The 16,673-nt window shown below is 37.3% G+C and overlaps 2 protein-coding genes across 10 annotated transcripts; one reads left to right on the forward strand and one right to left on the reverse strand.

Moving 5' to 3' along the window:
* The first annotated feature begins 2,427 nt into the window (after positions 1 to 2,427).
* LOC147540478 (uncharacterized) lies at positions 2,428 to 11,105 on the forward strand. Of its 8 annotated transcripts, none has more exons than XM_086640068.1 (17): positions 2,428 to 2,729; positions 2,838 to 2,969; positions 3,217 to 3,333; positions 4,298 to 4,348; positions 4,652 to 4,741; positions 4,852 to 4,998; positions 5,173 to 5,283; positions 5,759 to 5,827; positions 6,386 to 7,108; positions 7,300 to 7,422; positions 7,526 to 7,697; positions 8,104 to 8,249; positions 8,873 to 9,151; positions 9,646 to 9,780; positions 9,867 to 10,048; positions 10,389 to 10,516; positions 10,923 to 11,105. In XM_086640068.1, exons 1-16 carry the CDS (start codon positions 2,637 to 2,639, stop codon positions 10,450 to 10,452), a joined length of 2,634 nt encoding a protein of 877 aa, XP_086496194.1. In that variant the 5' UTR covers positions 2,428 to 2,636; the 3' UTR covers positions 10,453 to 10,516; positions 10,923 to 11,105. The 8 variants fall into 8 exon arrangements, with proteins under 8 accessions (XP_086496194.1, XP_086496195.1, XP_086496197.1 ...); XM_086640069.1 differs by having other exon boundaries at positions 7,306 to 7,422; XM_086640071.1 differs by having other exon boundaries at positions 6,413 to 7,108.
* Positions 11,106 to 12,729: 1,624 nt separating this feature from the next.
* Positions 12,730 to 15,751, reverse strand: LOC147540479 (uncharacterized). Of its 2 annotated transcripts, XM_086643812.1 has the most exons (4): positions 15,462 to 15,751; positions 14,525 to 14,699; positions 13,221 to 13,748; positions 12,730 to 12,953 (listed from the first exon to the last, which is right to left on the reverse strand). In XM_086643812.1, the coding sequence occupies exons 1-4, from the start codon at positions 15,531 to 15,533 to the stop codon at positions 12,919 to 12,921; spliced, it is 810 nt and encodes a 269-aa protein (XP_086499938.1). In that variant the 5' UTR covers positions 15,534 to 15,751; the 3' UTR covers positions 12,730 to 12,918. The 2 variants fall into 2 exon arrangements, with proteins under 2 accessions (XP_086499938.1, XP_086499936.1); XM_086643810.1 differs by lacking the exon at positions 12,730 to 12,953 and having other exon boundaries at positions 12,975 to 13,748.
* Positions 15,752 to 16,673: the final 922 nt, after the last annotated feature.

Raw genomic sequence — 16,673 nt, forward strand, 5'->3', positions numbered from 1 at the left:
AAATCCTAAGTCTGTTTAGGAAAATTGTATGTTTTTAATAGAATGCCATAATAGATTTGATATTGATCTGCAAACTCTAGATATATCTTAAGAGTGGAGGAAAAAGGCATGGAGAGTTCAGTTTGATTAATAAGAGAGTGAAAATTACATTTCTGATCATATTCCTGTAGTTCTTTAACTTAACGAACAAGAAGTAGCAACTGGATGATTGTTAATTTGTTAATTTCAACTATCATTTTATTAATATTTCCCTTCTCGCAGGTATTCAACAAATGTTGTTAATATGGGATATCACCAGAAGATCTTTTGCTTAAAAGATTTTGCTAGTTCAAGCTGGGGAAGGGGGGTTACAGGTAGGCGGTTCATTGAAATTATTAGGGTTACCTCTATATACTAACCTTAAATTTACCCAAAAAATTCATAATCACATAGCACCGTTATGAAACTAATCAACACAATATGGTATAATAGAATAAGGAATCCAATTATATAATCACTAGTATTAGGAGTATTATTTTCTTATCTAAGGGTGAGAATCAAGCTAGACAACCGATATCTGGCTTTGAATATTGAGATTCGATGGGTTAATGAACTACCCCTAAACTCAGTATTTGCATCGTCTGCCTCCCTTGTTATATTTTCATGGGTGTAAGTCACTGGTCTGATATTCGGCTAGAGGGCACGACCCTAATCCATCCACTACTCTTCGTCCGGGATTCAAACGAATGAGAGTTAATCATCTAGAGGTTATCAGAGGAAGGAAAAATATTGATAGTAGACATTTAAAGAACTTCAAACCAACAACCTAACCATTTAAAATCACTGATGATAGACATTCAAATCCTAAGTCTGTTTAGGACAATTGTATGTTTTGAATGGGATAGTAGAACAAATCTGCGAACCCTAATAATATCCTAAGAGAGGAAAAAGCACGGGGAGTTCTGTATGATTAATAAGAGATTGAAAATTTCCTTTCTAATCATATTCTTGAAAGTCTTTAACTTACCGAACAAGAAGTGGTAGTTGGATGGTTATCACCTTCAACTATATATCGTTTTCTTAGTATTTAGCACAGGTATTCAACAACTATTAATAATAGGAGATGTCATCAGAAAATCTTTTGCTTGGAAGATTTTGCTAGTTTAGGGTCAAGGGGGAGTATCTACAGGCAGGGGGTTCCTTGAAATTCTTAAGCCTACCTCTTAATAAGGGATTTATTCAACAATAACATACACTAATCTTAAAGTACCCAAAAATTTTACCTTAAAATTTCCTAATCACATAGCACCCTTGTTAAACTAAACAACACAATATGATATAATAAAATAAGAAATCCTAGAATTATATAATTACTAATATTAGGATTATTATTATTATTTCTTATCTGATTAAGGGTGAAAGTCAAGTCGGATAACTGCTAGCTGGCCTAGAATATCGAGAGTCGATGGGGGCTAATGAACTACCCCAAAACTCGACACGTGCATCGCCTGTTATATTTTCATGGGTGTAAGTTATTGAATTGATATTCGGTTAGAGGTCACAACACAAGTGCATCCATTACCCTTTCGTTCGAACGAAGGAGAGTTAATCATCTATAGGTTTTCAAAAGAAGGAAAATTACTAATGGTATTTAAAAAGCTCCCAAACTAATGACCAAGACGAATAAAATCACTAATGATAGACATTCAAATCCTAAGTTTGTTCAGGAAAATTGTATGTTTTTAATAGGATAGTAGAACAAATCTGATATTGATCTGCAAATCCCAGACATATCCTAAGAGTAGAGGAAAAAACATGGAGAGTTCAACCTTGCATGGACAAATAATCGTCTAACGAGGTGCCCTTCAAATCAAAGTCCAATCGCTTCGTAAGAATAATCCGCGAGGCACGACAGTAGGTTGGGTGTCCAATACACATAGATAAAGCTAACTTCAATAATCGAAGTAACCTGAGTCCTACCTTGCATACCAACTCTTCATTGGAGCCCTACTTCGTATACTAGCAGGTTTGCGGGTCGGAAACCAGATTAAATATCAACCCATATTCAAGACACTTTTAAAACAAAACCCGACAATGGCCCACATCACTACCCACGCGCCCAAACCTTAGTAGTTATATCCATACCCACGTCGATGCGAGGCATACACAACAAGTGTCATGCAATTGCTATTTACATGCGCAAAGCCATCACACAGCTAAAAATTCATCGTGTGCTCCACAATTATCAGAACGACACGTGTCTTGTATTTCCTTCGCGCATATGTATGTTACAGGTCAGAAGCCTATTGCGTACACACGATTGCATTCTATCGTTCCTAGAAACACGCTAGCACGTATCTACGAAATCAACCCATAAGATCATCTCTACGATCGACACATCACCTGAGCAGATCAATCCGTTGATCTTATAGATGACAGAGGTCAAACCAAGGGCGCCTTTAGCCGCTCGAAGAGAAAATTCTCAATATGTACTCAAGTCTGACACATACCGCCACCTAACTTCAAATATAAAAACCCATCTGACTATTTCCCTCTCTTCTTCTCTCCGACGGAAAACCCTAGAAAACAAAAACATCGGAACCCTAGTGTTGGATGATAACATACTGTAATTCATTACAGATTTGTTCAATTTCGCAATGGGAGCTAGTAGGAAACTTCAAGGAGAGATCGATCGGGTGTTGAAAAAGGTTCAAGAAGGCGTTGAGGTGTTCGACAGTATATGGAATAAGGTCACATTTTTCATCTTCATTCCAATTCAATTTCAGTTATTTCTTTGTGGGATATCATTCAAATTCTCTTATTATTGATTATTGTTGTTTTTGGTTTTGTGAATTTAGGTTTATGATACAGATAATGCTAACCAGAAAGAGAAATTTGAGGCGGATTTGAAGAAAGAAATCAAGAAGTTACAAAGATATAGAGATCAGATCAAGACATGGATTCAATCTAGCGAGATCAAGGATAAGAAGGTTAGTAGTAAGTTGGATTCTGTCATTTTGTTTTGTTTTAACTGTTCTAATTGCCTTAAATTGTTGAATTTTGAGACAGTATTGTTAGCTGTTAAACTTAGAACTAAGTTTAGGAAAAACCCGTAATTCATAAATTCATCAGCCAGTGTCATATCTGGATTCTGGAGTTGACATTTTACTTGTGATATGTATTTTATGAAAAGTTACTTATTGAAAGTTGACATGGGTTAGTGCCTCTTCTGAGCAGGCCTTGTTGGAATCCCGCAAGGTAATTGAACGTGAAATGGAAAGATTTAAGATTTGTGAGAAGGAAACGAAGACAAAAGCCTTCTCAAAGGAAGGGTTGGGGCAACAGCCGAAAACAGTAAGTGTGTATAAATCTAAATTACTTGTCTGTCCTGTTCATTGATTTTTTAAACTGCAATAGATGCAGATGTTAACTGCTAATTTGAAGGTCAAGTTGATATAGTTATTTTTTTTCCAAGTAACTAAGGTAATAAGGTTAGGCATTATATTAATCGAACCTTGTATATCATCCGCAAACATAAAGTTATCTTAGAAAAGATCGTCATAAATTTTTAAGGTCGGTTAAACTGAAAGAAAGGGATTTTGAAATGCTTTGAATATTATGAATCTCAAAATCTTTGTTTGGGAACACTCACACATGGACTGATCTTCAGTGATTTTGAATGTTTCTCTGGAGAGGGGTTGAAATTTATCTCTGTGTATGTCTGTAGATTGTTTGTCTACTGGGATATTGAAATTTGTTATGAAGTGGGTAGGTTTTTTTGGACAGTAAGGCATTCCTCCAACAAATGCATAGATTTTGATATATAAGGGTATTGGGTGAACCGGTGAAGTGAAAGGGAAAATATTTTAGCGGGAGACATTTGTTGGCTATTGTGTTTATGGCTTGGATCATTTTAGGTAGGAGTAAATGATGATTAGTCTGGAAAGAATTTGGTTGTTTGCTTTCTGTCAGATTCATGTCGCTTCAATACTCGACAAGATCCTTGGGCATAGCTAAAACTTAAGAACCATGGAGGAGTTAAGGTTTAAGGACTCTGTCGATCTTTGCTGTAGTTGTAGATAATGTAAGTAGGACAAAAGAACCTCATTTCATTGCGAGATATTGGACTAAGGGCTCGAAATATCTTTCTTTAATAGATTATTTTGGTTATACAACTTAATAGTGTTTTTAGATGTTGGATTTGTCTTCGAACTGAACATGCCATTCAACGTTGATTACTCACTCCAAACTGCTCTATGTTATTTCATTATCAACCTTTTGAGTTATTGCAATGAAATTAATGGTTTTGTTTTTACAGGATCCGAAAGAGAAGGCTAAATCAGAAACAAGAGATTGGTTGAACAACGTGGTATGTGAAAAATGCTTTGCTTTATTAGCTTTTGTTAGAGTTCATGGATATTGAAAGAAGTACGTAGTTGCCTTCTGACGTCGAATCTTACTATGTCAAGTTCCCATTGAGGTGTTTCATCTTAATCTGTATGGCGTCAAAAGAAATTGCCTCATTAGATTTCTAATTCCACTTCTTTGACCCATTGTATTATTGTTGCCCTATTTTCATGGCAAGTCATCCTGTTGGATATGGTTTTCCTATAAACGATTTATGTTATTTGTTGTCTTGTGCTAAGCATGTTTGTTTTAATGGCCGAGATAGGTCTCGGAGCTAGAGTCCCAGATTGATTATTTCGAAGCTGATTTAGAGGGTCTTACTGTTAAGAAAGGGAAAGCACGACCTCCAAGATTGGTAACTGAGAGGGGGATAATGTTTTTTACCCCATTAATGTTGTTTATGTATTACTTATATCCTTCCGTTTGACTGTGAGCAGTGACTGATGTCTATATCTTGTTTTGCAGGCACATTTAGAGACATCTATTGCTCGACACAAAGCTCATATAATGAAGTTAGAGTTGCTTTTGAGATTGCTAGATAATGATGAATTGAGCCCAGAGCAGGTTAATGACGTAAAAGATTTCTTAGACGACTATGTGGAACGTAACCAGGTATTGTCAATACAAAGCATTTAACTTCTTCTCTGGTTAATTAGACCTAATAAGAATTGTAAAATCTTATCCCCTGCTTCATATTTATTCTCTAAATCATGTTTGATATGCTATTAATATGGGTGTTTGGAGTTAGTAATATTAATATTCTCTTGTCACCCATTCTTTCTTTAGGATGATTTTGACGAATTCAGCGATGTTGATGAGCTGTACAGCTCTTTACCGTTGGATAAGGTGGAATCACTTGAAGATTTGGTTGCAGTCGCCCCTCCTACTCTTGTGAAGGTGACAATTAGCTATATTTATAAGAGTGCTTTAGCATGAATTTTCACTTCACTTTCGTTTAATCAAGATAATTAGTCAACAGTTGGTAAGGTTTTATATTTTACCTTACTTGCACAAAGTGTGGGACTTCACAGATGTCCTTTTGTAGAAATATCTTCAGGCTCTTTACCCCTTTCCTCCTTGATCATGATATCTTTTTTGATAAATTAAACCTTAAAGTTAGATTTCTTTACGTAAAGAAATCTAGCTTTGCTGTTTATATTAGTTGTGCGCTTCCTGCATTTTGTGATATTAATCAAACTGTGAAATGCGGATAACTACATAAAGTTCTGTTGCATCGTTTACACTTAACACTTTCTGTTACATTTGTTTTGGAATCAATTGAACAAACGCCTTGAAATTTCCCATTTAACCATTGTACTTGAAGTTATTTCACTCTTTTACAATTTCGTGAAGTTACATTTATTCTTGTTAGAGTGCCGGTGCCGTAAGTGCGGTTGCAAGTTTGAAGCCTTCTGTTACTGCTTCACCAACTCAAGTATTGGTATGTCATTCTCTTCTGTAATATGGATGTCCAGTACATGTTCTAAATATCAGAGAGAGAGAGAGAGAGGGTCAACCCGCAAAAGGCACACTTTTGAAGGAAATTTTGATTGACAATGTATGCCTGGTTTTATTTGGTTGTAAAGTAAAATGCTTTTTAGTTTGGACCTGTACCATTTCATGTGTTCGGCTCATACCTACACATATGTAAGCAGTATACCTTGATTTTCTGTCAAACACACTGATCAGCTACTGCAAAAAACCTATCAAAAGCAAATGAGTACTAGACCTGCAAACTAGGTATAGCAACACAGGAATGTGATTTGCCCAATATGAATGGAATCACTTTCATTGATTCTACCAATTATTTAAGGTTAGAATGGTCAACCAAAAATACTGAGAAAATGGCACTGAAATTTGGCTTGGTTTTTAGGTACACTAGTTCTTGTAAAAGCTTATGCATTTTAGTAATTTAGTTCTTCTCATGAATGAATGCAATTTCATTTTTTTTTTTGCTTCAGTAGTATATGTTAGGAATTATGTCTTATATTCTCTCCAGGGAGCATTACCATCTGTCATTCATCAGGTTAACTCAAATGAGGACCAAATTGAAGAAATAGCTTCACAGGACGGTAATTCGGATGCTGTTCCTAGAACCCCTCCTTCCAAAAGTGGTGCACTTAGTCAGTCGGCATTGTCAACGTCAACAGGAACTAGTACACCTGCTGCAAGTATGAACAATCCAGCACGGCCGACTCTTTCTGCTCCAGTATCTATACGGGGTTCCTTGGATACCTCTTCTGCTGTTGCTTCCTCACCCCCTATCAATGTTTCTGGTTCAGTAAAGGAGGATGATAACACAAACTTTCCTAGTCGCCTGTCTTCTCCAGGTCTTTCTGATATTGGACTAGGAAAGGAGGTTGGTAAAGAATCTGTAGTTGGAGGTGCCATAAATCAATCTTCCAATGGTGCTCCTCTAAGTTCCAGCAGTACAATTCCAAGCCCTGGAGCCCATGGAACAACTTCTGCAGCCTCTGATATGGCAAATAGAAATGTTTTTGGGGCAGATGAAAGAAGTGGAAGTGGTGGTATTGTTCAACCTCTAATTTCACATCTTAGTAGCATAATGGCACCGCCACAGGTTTCTGGTACTGGTTCAACCGATTCTAGTAATATCGGTGATGCATCAGTTGTAAGTGGCAGAGTTTTCTCCGCATCTGCTGTTCCTGCTGTGCAATGGAGACCTGACAGTGCAAGTTCTTTTCAGAATCAAAGTGAACCGGTATTTTCTTATATCATATTCTTTTCAATGATTTAATAATCTTCCTAATTGTATTTGATACATTTCATGCAGGCTTTGACTTGGCATTAGTGCATAATGTCTTTCTGGACATTAGATTAACCTCATGCTTAGACTGTGGAACTTGATTTAGTCCATTTTTATATTCCAATAATTGAGTCTCTTGTCCTCAGGGACAGTTTCGTGGAAGAACTGAGTTTGCACCTGATCAAAGAGAAAAGTTTTTGCAACGCTTTCAACAAATGCAGCAACAAAAGCAGTTTTCAACTCAACAACAAAACTCACCTTTGCAACAGGTATATCTCTTACAGTGGTTTGTAAATCATCTCCCATTCTGCTATCATGCATTTTTATGTTTTTGTTTTTTCCTGAACTCACACTCTATCTGAATGACTGTAGTTCAACTCCCAAACTCAAAGCGCATCTTTATCAGCACAAGTCGGGATGGGGCCTGGAGTTCAAGGAATGGGTATGAACAGTCATACTTCTGCTTCTCTACTGCAGCAAAACTCCATTCATCACCAACTAACTGCTCAGCATGTCTCGGTATCTAGTGGATTGAAAGATTCAGGTGCCCTATGTTTTGCATCATTATATATTCACGATTTAACATTTGTGTGTTTGTTTTTAATAATCTAAAATTGGATATGATTTTTCATTCTAAGTTTTCAAAAAAAAAAAAAAATTGAATATGATTTGTATAAATTGTATAAAGTTCGTTGTTTTGCATGCTCTTATCTCTCTAGTTGAAGTAAGATCGTATAACTACTCTCTCTTTCCAGTTCAATGTGTTTTCAGCTAAAAAAAGACTGAGTTGGGGATCAGGACATGTTTTAAGATCTGATTCACTAGAGTAAATATGATATCCGAAAACTATGTCATCCAAGCAAGTGTCTGACGCCAATATAACAAACACAACCTAAGTATATAGCTGCTTATACTTTGCATTCAATTCTCTTAATATGAATGCTTTGCAGATGGTAACAATGTCGCAGTTGAGGACCAGCAGCAACTGCAAAATTCGTCGGAGGGTTCTGGCACCGATCCTGCCATGAGTTCGGGGTTGAACAAGGGCATCATGTATGGGGACGAGTTCAAGGCTTCTTATGCGGCAGATGCATCTGTATGTTGAACAACTTTTCATTTTCCAGTTTAATTCTCAAGAATAATCTAATTTGGTTATCCTCATATCTAGATTCTTGACCCTATATTCCTATCTGACTCCCCACACAAATTACCTTTTTAGTTATGTAGTTGTTGGAAACGAACTCTATAAATACTAAGCGGCTTATGTTGGACCCTGTGATTTCATGCAAATTGATGTGTTATGTATATTGTTTACTTCTTTTTTTGAATGATTTGAATTAATATTGAAACGGAAAAGCCCCTAAGGGATACGATTGATCGGAGATTATATTACATAATGCTAATCTCCCAGTTGAAAGCGAAATCATAAAAAATAGTGTCTAATCTTGTTGCTGATTGTAGCTCTAAGATATTATCGATTCTCAATATTTAACAGCGGCAGATTTGATATCCTCACGTTCTTGTAGCCTGATCTTAACGCATTGTATTCTTACCCAAGCAATTATGTATACAGAAAAATAAACAGAAAAATAACTTCTTGGGGCAACATGCATCCTGATCTTAACGCATTGTATTCTTACCCAAGCAATTATGTATACAGAAAAATAACTTCTTGGGGCAACGTGCATCAACTTCTAGCACTTACACTGATTGTTTCAGGTTGGTGGATCTGGCTCTCTGTTAGAAGTTCCGCAAACTCCTAGAGACATTGATCTCTCTCCAGGACAACCTCTACAATTTAATCAAGCTTCAAGCAGCCTTGGTGTAATCGGTCGAAGAAGTGTCTCTGACTTTGGTGCCTTTGGTGATAACCCGAGTGCTTCCCCTGTGAATTCTGGGGGAGTGCAGGACCAGTTGTACAATTTGCAGATGCTTGAAGCTGCTTATTACAAACTTCCTCAACCGAAAGACTCTGAACGTGCAAAGACCTATCTCCCTGTATGCATCTCTCCTACTTTAACCCTTTTTAAGCTGAATGAGTTGTTTGTGAAACTATTAAACTCTAAACCCTAAACCACCTTACTTTTTTTTGAACAAAGGAAAAGTTGTATACTACTAAAGGATATAAGGATGGAAGTATGAGTTGTACGGGAAGCTACTAAACCTTAAAACTTCACCATTCTCCATGAACAAATAACTTGTACATTATTAAATGATGGATATAGACGACCCAAAACTAATATGAATCTAATTACATTGTTACAAAAAACAGCCTCCAAATTTAAGTATATGCTTTATGACAGTAATGATGTCTGACGTTTCCTCTTTGGCCAAAAACTTAGCATCCTTCGCACAGATACTTCAACAGTATCAAAATAAGCCCTTTTTTTCCTTTTGGATATTGAACCCTTATCCCTGCTTTCATCTTTAATTAATTTTTTGTTGGTGGGTCGAACATGTTTATCTAGCAAAGTTCTTTTTTACATTGACAGAGACACCCAGTAGCGACCCCGTCGAGCTATCCTCAAGTGCAAGCACCCATTGTTGACAATCCAGCCTTTTGGGAGAGGTTGTCTCTCGATACAGCGGGTACTGATGCCCTTTTCTTTGCGTTTTACTATCAGCAGGTAACCCACTGACTATCCATTCTTATCTTATCGGGTCTATGATTTGATTATGTTGCTATAGTTCTAACCTTAAAAAACTTGTGCAGAATACATATCAGCAATATTTGGCTGCACGAGAACTGAAAAAGCAGTCGTGGAGATTTCATAGGAAATATAATACATGGTTTCAACGGCACGAGGAGCCAAAAGTTACCACTGATGAATTTGAACAAGGGACATATGTTTACTTTGATTTCCATATCGCCAACGATGACTTACAACGTGGATGGTATGTAAACTTTCATTTATATGTTTCCAACTTAATGATTCAGCTGAATGGGTTGAGTGTGTAGTCATGCCAAAAAGAAAACCAACACGAGCAATCCCTGTAACTCACAGGTTACTAAGTTACTCGAGACTCAACTGTATAGCCTAAGTCGGAGTCGAGCTCTGTCGATTCGCCTGGGTTCTATATAATCCCCCCCCCCCCCCCCATAACCATAGCTTCACATGGTATTTGATGAAATTAGAAACTATATAATTTTGTATAATAAATTGCAATGTTTACAAGGAATTTGGAGCTGCGTCCTTTAGTTCTAACTTCGTGAATACTGACCTTGTTTGTGCAGGTGCCAGAGAATCAAGACAGAATTCACTTTCGAGTACAGTTATCTTGAAGATGAATTGGTTTAATAGATATATATGGTCGGTAATTTATACAACCATGACCTGGGCAGTTCCAAATTCCATCTTCTTGGTATGTAACAGTAAGCAGCATGCCATCTCACTACTCATACGTTTATACATTTCAGTTTCTATCACTTTTCATTGTTCCAGAGTCGTAAAGATAACTTTGCATCTTATGGAAATTCTGAGGCTGTATTAGGTCTATCTAGTGCTTGTGTACCGGTAAAACGGAAAAGTAGTTGCTTTTATCATTTTAAGTTTTTAACAGTAAAAACAACTGTTATAGTGGTTTTAAGTCAAAACATGATATTGTCAGTGCAGTCCCGTGTTTGGATAATGATAGAACTGAAAGGTTTTGGTCTTCACTGTTATAACGGAGAATAACAAACAGTATAACAGTTTTTGTCATAACCGTTTTATTGCTAAAAGATCACTGTTGTTTCAATTCTAAGTGTTTTCGGTTGCACATCTTGCAGGCTGTGATTGTGGAATTCGGGTTAGGTACAGCAGCAGAGAAAATCGGGAAAGAGTAAAATGAAATCATGTAGTTCTTCGACATGTGATCGTGGTGAAACTTTTTCCCATTATTATAATATTACTATTAAACTTTAGAACATCGAAAAATCGAGTAACTTTAATAAAGCAGAACCGATTAAACGGATTTTGTCCTTTATTTCGTGTGGTGTTTGTTTCTTTTAAAATTGTGTGAATCAGGACTTGTTTAAAGCTGAATCATCAGGCACTAATGGACCCAAACCCAAGTCAGTCTTGTTTTATAGATGAGTCGGACCTGTTAGACAAAAACAAACATTTCAAAATCTGGCATGGGTCTAATAGGTGATTTGCAAAAAAGGGTGCCGCATAAATTTGAAAAATATAAAATTATGGCAAATTATTAATTTTAGCTTATTTCTTTTTTGTTGAAACTTATGTTTAGCTTATTTAGTGGAATTAAACTATAGGAGCTGTTAGAAATGTTTTTCTATAGAAGGCGTTGGAAATGTTTTTTCGATAATAGTTTTATTTCAGTAGTTAAACAACAGAGAGAATGAAGAAACAACTAAATTTGATTGGGCCCAAAACGCAAATAGGTCGGGTCTAGTAATTCATATATCCCTCCTAAATCACAATGTCACAGGCGCAACAACACATTTTATAGCCGCGGCATACCAAACAAACCACAACTACTCAAGACACCGCGGTGGTGCGTGTAAGTTTTATAGCCGTGGTGTACCAAACAAACCACGACTACTCGAGATACGTCGGTGGAGCGTGCCGTGATGTGTGGTTCTTAAGCCAACAAAAGGCTAACACGCCTTGGCAGATCCGTTACGAGTTAGCACGACGCGACCTGTGACGGGCCTTGCTGTCGTGCCGTTCTCTAGCAATCAGATTAGAGACACAACGGGTTAACACGCCCTTGCAGACCCAGCTATGGGTTAGCACGGCGCGACCCGTGAAGGCAATCAGATTAGAGACATAACGGGTTAACACGCCCTTGCAGACACGCTATGGGTTAGCACGGCGCGACCCGTGAAGGCCGTACTGTGTTGTGTCTTCTCTAAAACGGGCCGTGCCGGTATGTTTTTGGGTCGGTGCGGCCGTTGGCAACCAGTGAACCACTACTAAATATAGATAGTTTAGTTCATTTGTCTTGGGCACAAATCTCTCCCCTTTTCTATCCTCACCAGTCACTTAGACAAAAGGCTGAATAGTACTTCCCTCTCCATCCTCTAAGCCATGAAATTCTCTCTCTAATTAATGAATTGAACCTTTCTCTCCCATACACACACACACACACACACACACACATTCTCTCTCTCTCTCTCCATTTTAATCATAAATTTGTTGAATTAAGTTTGTTAACAAGGTAGGAGAGAAAGGTAGCTCGATTGGATGTTAAAATTGAGTTTTCTGACAAACAGAAACAGGATTTCAAAATCTTAAGAATAAAGATGCTTATGATTAAAATGTTGGTTGTGATGATAATGATAATATCTTCACCATCCCCATCATCATCCTCATCAAGTTTAGCTGAGAAAAATATGTGTATGGAGCAATGCATGCCTGCATGCATGCATTTGAAGGGTTCAAGCACATCATCATGTGACAGAGCTTGTTCAGAAGGATGTGAACAAGTAAATGGTCATTGAGAATTGACATAGGTAACATGTTTTTCTCTCCATTAATAAGACTAGGGTTCGAATCTTACTCGTCTAAAAGAAAAAAGAATCGACATAGAAACAAATATTTAGTCTTTAATTAATAATAGAGATACTAAAGACATTTCAAATAGAAAGATGTGTTGTTATTATCTGAACATTTTAGATTTTTGTGTTTCGGTGTGTATTGAGAAATCTAAAGTTAAATACGATAAACATTTGTCTTTTTGTTGAAAATGTTTCTGATATAAAATACATATGTTTATTCTTCTAAAATTGTGAGCATCTAAGTTGCAACATGACATCTTGTTCAGTAACAAAATGACCTATTTCCGACCGGGATGCCTGTCCCAAAATCAAAACAAATAACAAAAAGTGAAAAAGATCGCCAATAATCACATATCTTACACTACAATTCAATAATATATATATACTCTAGGACGATAAAAAGGTGAACAATACAAGAGATATAACAGAAGAATGATCGTGAGCCCTTCATTTTGATCTTCCTAAGCGAGTTTTGGGAGAACTTTGATGTGTTATTTGCCAAGTAATTAAAATTACTTCACAAGTCAATATATGATGCATGATGAATACAAATAAACCACTGACCTTCGATCTTCTCGAACACATTTGTCGCAAATTGTTTTCCCCAACTGCTTCCTTTCGTTTTAACTACTTCCATACATGTAACATACCCAATATCGCCTCTAACATGAACTTCGACATTTTTCACCTCTATCTCAAGTGGAAATTTGTAATCAGCCCATACGAATTCCCAGCTACCCATAACAAGATCATAACCAGAAATTCCACCAATACCCGGATGAACACAACAAACGTTGTTACCTTTTGACCAGAGAGCTTGCATCGATGCTAAATCTCCTTGCCGAAATGAGTTGTAGAAACGAGTGTTTGCTGCTAGAACTGAGGCCTTGTTATCTTCGTGCAGAAAACGGAGACTATCCCTGATTTTTGCTGCTTGAGTGTAGTTTTCTTGTTCTATGGCATTCTGGAGTTCTTTTTCTAGGGCTTGTTCATCCATGATTGTAGCTTCGTTACTTAAAGTTCCCTCAGAGTCTTCACTTTTTACTTTACATGGTTTCCATGAGTTTGGGCGGGAAGATCGGCATTGGGGTACTGCACTGAATCATACATAGTTAGATCCAATTACGTAAAAGAATGTCGGTATCGATGTCAAAATTTAGTATGAAAGTAATCGAAAAAGAAATGGGAATTCAGTGTACTAGTATGTTAGTAATACGAGCTGAACGAGTTCCATAAATAAACTATCACCGAGGTTATCGAGGATTCATGTGATTATCAAATTTCCCTGCAGATTAGTTCTTCATATTTTTTGCGAACTTGTGAGTTGTAACTTGAATCTCAAAGATGAAGCAAAGCAATGACATTAAGGGGAGGGGGCAGGTCGGATTCCCCGATTCCCACCTATACGAGACGCCTAACTCACCTGAGTTACCATATATATATATATACATAAGCCCATGCATCCCTATGAACACACACATGATATTGTTTTAAGCATTGGCAACAAACTCTAAAAGTTCAAAATTCCAACTTGAGCTCGGCTCAAAGATATATTGCAACTAAGTTGGGGGGTTCAGCATGGAATCCGCTCGGAGTTACCCCCGATCTCAATCAGATCCTCGAGTTACTATGGTAGATCAGCCTCTCCTAAATAGTAAGAGGTAAAAATTATATAAGGGTAGCATTTTATCTCCATTATAATGTTGTTGTGGTGCCTCATGAACACGAAAGGCAGCAAGAGAGCTTTCATTTCAGCCATATACAAAATTCCAGTTCAGATCCGACATTTAGCAGACAACCAGAATTTGGTAGGGCTATGATGATCAGAAATAAAGATCGTAAAAGGAGACAATAGGAAGAACACTTACTTGGCCTCCCTATTTCAGCAGGAAACTGGCCGAAATATGACTTTGGAAGCATTCTTCTTGTCACTGAATGCAAAGAGTAAACTGGATTTGTACTGCTTGGGTGGGGAAGGGTGACATAGTTGGCTGGAACGGAAGATGTGCAAGCCGCTGATTTCACGTACATCATATGTGTGCCCTAACAAATGAAAATTGTTCAATACCTAGAGGGAACAAAGATTCTTGTCTCTGTTATCAAAATGTGACGAGAGTAATACTAGAAGAGGCTACAGGCCAAAGCCTACACCAGACCTACACGAAATCAATAGTCTCCATTTTCATGTCAACTTTCTTTCTCTCTCTTGATGGACTTTATCACTGTCGATGGACGGTTGATTCTTATTTAGGTTTGGCTTAGGTCTTCTTTTGTAGCATCTTCTATAATTTTGCATGTAACGAATTGCATATGACAACTACTTGCTAGTTAGCACAAGAAAATTGTGAGCGACCGACAACTACAAACAAGAGGAATTCTATAACTTGATCAAATTAGTCTTTCAAAATGTAATTTGGGTTACTAAATTTCCTCATGAAATGTTATTCCGAATCAAGGAATCAAATTTCAAAATATTTCGGTCATTTCCATGCCTACCAAAATTTTCATTGGAACCCGAAATTCAATTAAGTTTCTCTTAACAATGCGTTGTCAAGTAAATAAATTTTCTTTCATAACAAAAAAAAAAAGTAAATAAATTTTGAAATATTTTAGTCATAACGTCCCAAATATTTCCATTTCCATGCCTACCCAAATATGAAACAAATATGAAACCCTAATTCAAAGAAGACAATATTGCAATTCTTTTCTCTATCTCATACCAGTAATTCAACTCAGAACAATCATACAAAAAAAAAAAGATTAAATCAACTTCAAGGAAGATTGGAAGAAGACAAAGAAACTTACTTTCAGAGGCTGATGAAATTCAATCGGAAGACAAGATTTTAATGAAATTGCAGAAACATTTGGAACAGCCATGGATATCTTATCAAACTACCCAGAGTTGAAATCAAACAAAATTCCCAAATATCACCCAAAAATACAAAATTTCTTGAGAAGAATCATAGAAATCCTAACTTAAAAACCCTAGAAAAATCTGGTGAAGAAATTCCATTCTAGTTAAAGATTAGGTGAGGTGATGAAGTATTGGTGTTTATCGGGTCGGGGACCGGCCCGATTTGATCAGGCCCGCCACTACAAAATGGGCTAGGTCAACCGGGGTTTTATCCCGGGCCCGCTGTACCTCTATTTCAGCCCGGCGGGCTAGTGCTGGACCGAGACTATTTCAATCCGGATTGACTAGGCCCGGCCCAACATGTTTCATATCGGTCGGCCCCAACTCGTTCAGTATCGGGATAAACCCGTCGATAAGAAGAAGTGTTCATTTAGTCTCCGAACCGACCAATCCAATCCGATCCAAACGAATTTGGACGGTTTAGAGACCGATCCAATAGTGATACGGATTGGTACGCATGTTAAAATGACAAAGCCGAGTGGTTTGGATCGAAAATTTATAAATATATACGAAGGGAATGACGGATGATTGAGATTTAATAGTTAAGTTAGTTTCATTTTTGTTGATATTGTAGCTTAATGCATGTGTAACAGAAAGTAAATGGCGTGGAGAATTGTAGTTTAATTCAATAGTTAAGTTAGTTCCATGTGTTTTAAGTCGAAAATGCGTCTACGGTAAAATGTCACAAGTGGTTCAGTTATCCAACCGATCCAAATCGTTCATGCATAGTTCTGATCGGTAACCGAACCAAACCATGAACGGATTGGTTCGGATTTAGATTTGAAAAAAAGCTAACCCTTCGGTTTGGACTTTGGATTGACCCAAAAAGTCGGTGAAGTGTCTGAGCTTTACAGGGTCACGGGTTCGTAACCTGATAAAATCATCATACAAAACCTGGTTGGTTCAAGCCCACCCGTACGGAACACGTGCTAGGTGAACCCGGGAATTATCCCGAGCCCGTTGTACTTCTATTTCTGCCCGACCTTGGATCGAAACTATTTCAACCCGAGTTGACTAGGCCTGACCCAACACATTTCATATCGGCCCGACTCAATCCGTTCTGTACGGTGACATGACATGTTTGAATTTGTAAATTTGCACCG

Source organism: Eschscholzia californica, unplaced genomic scaffold (assembly GCF_041429995.1).
Source record: "Eschscholzia californica isolate CP2 unplaced genomic scaffold, dmEscCali1.0.p SCAF_5, whole genome shotgun sequence".
Taxonomy (NCBI): Eukaryota; Viridiplantae; Streptophyta; class Magnoliopsida; order Ranunculales; family Papaveraceae; genus Eschscholzia; species Eschscholzia californica.